The sequence below is a fragment of the Emys orbicularis genome, chromosome 4 (assembly GCF_028017835.1).
Source record: "Emys orbicularis isolate rEmyOrb1 chromosome 4, rEmyOrb1.hap1, whole genome shotgun sequence".
Lineage (NCBI taxonomy): Eukaryota > Metazoa > Chordata > Testudines > Emydidae > Emys > Emys orbicularis.
This window is the reverse complement of record NC_088686.1, coordinates 131,696,649-131,699,709: the sequence shown is the minus strand read 5'-3', so window position 1 is coordinate 131,699,709 and position 3,061 is coordinate 131,696,649. Positions and strand designations below refer to the sequence as shown.

The 3,061-nt window shown below is 63.3% G+C and overlaps 1 protein-coding gene across 1 annotated transcript; it reads right to left on the bottom strand.

Moving 5' to 3' along the window:
• Window positions 1-565: 565 nt before the first annotated feature.
• On the bottom strand, window positions 566-2,068 carry LOC135877868 (protein NKG7-like). The gene is made up of 4 exons (XM_065403396.1): window positions 1,900-2,068; window positions 1,329-1,475; window positions 984-1,127; window positions 566-600 (listed from the first exon to the last, which is right to left on the bottom strand). The coding sequence occupies exons 1-4, from the start codon at window positions 2,066-2,068 to the stop codon at window positions 566-568; spliced, it is 495 nt and encodes a 164-aa protein (XP_065259468.1).
• Between the last annotated feature and the right edge of the window lie 993 nt (window positions 2,069-3,061).

The window sequence follows — 3,061 nt, the reverse complement described above, 5'->3', positions numbered from 1 at the left end:
CGTGAGGATGGAACCCAGGAGTCCTGACTCCCCCAGCTCTAACCCACTAGACCCCACTCCACTCCCAGAGCTGGGGATAGAAGGAACCCAGGAGTCCTGATTCCCCCCAGCCCCCTCCCCCAGCTCTAACCCACTAGATCCCACTCCCCTCTCAGAGCCGGGGATAGAAGGAACCCAGGAGTCCTGATTCCCCCCAGCCCCCTCCCCCAGCTCTAACCCACTAGATCCCACTCCCCTCCCAAAGCCGGGGATAGAACCCAGGAGTCCTGGCTGTCTTTGATACACATCCGTCTCCGAGGGGGAATAAGTCAGCAGACAGGAGGCTCTGAGAACAGGCCCTTTAATCTCCATGGAAGAAGTGGGTCTGACAGCAGCTGTGGGGAAAGGAAGGGAACAGAAAGGGGAACTTGGCGGGGGGATCACGGGTCTGTGGGATCCCAGGGTAACACACACACACACACACACACACTCTGCCCCCTGTGCAGGGCTGTTGGGGGAATCAGTCCCTGGATACTGCAGGCTCCATCCGGCCCCTACGGGGGCAGCGCAGGCCCCACACTCAGCTCTAGGAGGCTCTCAGGGTGCCAAGCGTCACCATACCTGGGGGAGAGAAGAGAAATGGGCTCAGAGCAGCAATGGGACCCATGGGAGCAAAATCTACTAGTACGCAGAATCCCACCCCAGAGGTGACTGCATCTCAGTGCCAGGCGAGGGGTCCCTGTATAACCAGCCCCTGCACCCCACCCCAGAGGTGGCTGCATCTCAGCGCCAGGCGAGGGGTCCCTGTATAACCAGCCGCCACGCCCCACCCCAGAGGTGGCTGCATCTCGGCACCGGGTGAGGGGTCCCTGTATAACCAGTCCCCACCCCCCACCCCAGAGCTGGCTGCATCTCAGCACTGGGCGAGGGGTCCCTGTATAACCAGCCCCCGCACCCCACCCCAGAGGCAGCTGCCTTTCCACACTCCGCTATGTTGCACTCACCAGTGATGAGGAAGAGGGGGAAGGAGGCCCAGCCGAGGCCGCAGGACCAGCCGAGGCCGCAGGACCAGCCGAGGGTGACTTGGTCCGGCGGGACATTCACAAACTCCCCTCTGTACACGGTCAGCGCGATCAAGGCACAGAGCCCTGGGGCAAAGGGAACAGCATGGACACCCCTCAGTGAGGCCCACGCTCAGTCCCAGCCCCTGCCCCGTCCCACCACCAGGGGGAGCTGCCAGAGCCCAGGGCAGGGTCCCTGGCTGGGGGGCTCCCCAGGGCTGGCTGGGGGGGGTGCACGGTTTGGGGGGTGGGAGTAGCCGGGGGGAGGAGGCCCCAAGGGGGCGGTACCTGCACTGAAGCTGCCCATGGCAGAGACCAGGGTCAGGGACACAGAGCTGAGGTGGGAGCGGAAGAACGAAGCGATGAGAGCGAAGAAGGAGAGAAACCCAGCGATCAGGGCCAGGAACAGGAAAAACTTGGTGACCTCAATGTAACCTGAGGAGCCAAGAGAGACCAGAGGCTAAATGGAGAATAACCCTGCCGCAAACTAAAATAGAACCCAGGAGTCCTGGCTCCCACACCCTCCCCCCCCCCGCTCTAACCACTAGACCCCACTCCCCTCCCAGAGCCAGAACCCAGGTGTCCTGGCTCCCAACCCCCCTGCTCTAACCGCTAGACCCCACTCCCCTCCCAGAGCCAGAACCCAGGTGTCCTGGCTCCCAACCCCCCTGCTCTAACCACTAGACCTCACTCCCCTCCCTGAGCCAGAACCCAGGAGTCCTGGCTCCCAGCCTCCTCTGCTCTAACCCATAGCCCCCACTCCCCTCACAGAGCCAGGGACAGAACCCAGAAGTCCTGGCCCCCGTCAAGGGAGTGGCTGCAGCAGTGGGGTTTCCTGGCGGAGCTGAGCTGCCCCCACCTGGCAGTGAAGGGCAACACTCCGAATTCACGCAGACTTTCCACAACCCCAAATAGGACGTGCCGAGGCTGCTGGTGGCCACCAGCCAGTGGTCGGAGCCCAGGGCGGCGAGGAGTAGCAGGATGCTGAGCAGGGCCAGGACGGTGCTGGGGATCTGGAGAGACGCCATAGCGGGAGGAGCTCGTGCCCCCAGAAACCAGGATCTGGGCTGCATCTGGGGGTGGGGAATGAGTCAGAGGCAATCCCGGCCCAGAGCAGCAGGGCTGAGCCAGAGCCCTGGGCAGCTCCCGAGCTGGGGGGGGGGGGGGGGGCTGGAGGGATGGGGGTGGATCGGGGGTGGATGGAGGGTAGAAGGATGGGGGTGAGGAGGGACAGGGGAAGGGTGGGGGTGGATGGAGGGGTGAGTTTGCGGAAGGTGGGATGGAGGGGTTGGGGACATGGGGGGTGAGGACAGACAGAGGGGAAGTGGGAGGGATGGGTGATTGGATGGAGGGGTGTGGGAGGGGTGGGTGTGGGGATGGAGGGGTGGGGGGCTGGGGAGGAGGGATGGAGGGGTCGGGGAGGAGGGGTGGGGGTGGGGAGGGACAAAGACGAAGGGACGGGGGGGGGCTGGGGGGGCCCTTACCCAGACACCAGCCTCTCTGCGTCACCAACTGCCATGGAACCTTCCCCCCCCTAGCCTGGGGAACCCCAGCCCAGCCCCCGCCAGCAGCTCCCGGGATAGGTGTGGGACGGGGGGATGGAGGGAGTGTGGGGAGACCATAAGAACGGCCGTACCGGGTCAGACCAAAGGTCCATCCAGCCCAGTATCCTGTCAACCGACAGTGGCCAATGCCAGGTGCCCCAGAGGGAGTGAACCTAATAGGCAATGATCAAGTGATCTCTCTCCTGCCATCCATCTCCACCCTCTGACAGACAGAGGCTAGGGTCACCATTCCTTACCCATCCTGGCCAATAGCCATTAATGGACTTAACCTCCATGAATTTATCCAGTTCTCTTTTATACCCTGTTATGGGGGGGGGGATGGCTGAGTGTGTAGGGGGTGAATGGTGGGATGAGCGGTTTGTCTGGGGAGGGATGGATGGAGGGGTGTGTAAGGGGCTGGAGGGAGGGAGTGATTGGGTGGGTGGAGGGAGGGAGGGGTGTGTAGAGGGAGGGATG

Bases quoted from the DNA above. Each gene is read 5' to 3' on its own strand.
- LOC135877868 (XM_065403396.1), bottom strand. From the start codon at position 2,068: ATGGCGTCTCTCCAGATCCCCAGCACCGTCCTGGCCCTGCTCAGCATC. The intron at 1,476-1,899 runs GTGGGGGCAGCT...TTGGCTCCTCAG, and splicing joins GTGTTGCCCTTCACTGCCAG to GTTACATTGAGGTCACCAAG. The intron at 601-983 runs GTGAGTGCAACA...TCTCTCCCCCAG, and splicing joins CCCCCTCTTCCTCATCACTG to GTATGGTGACGCTTGGCACC.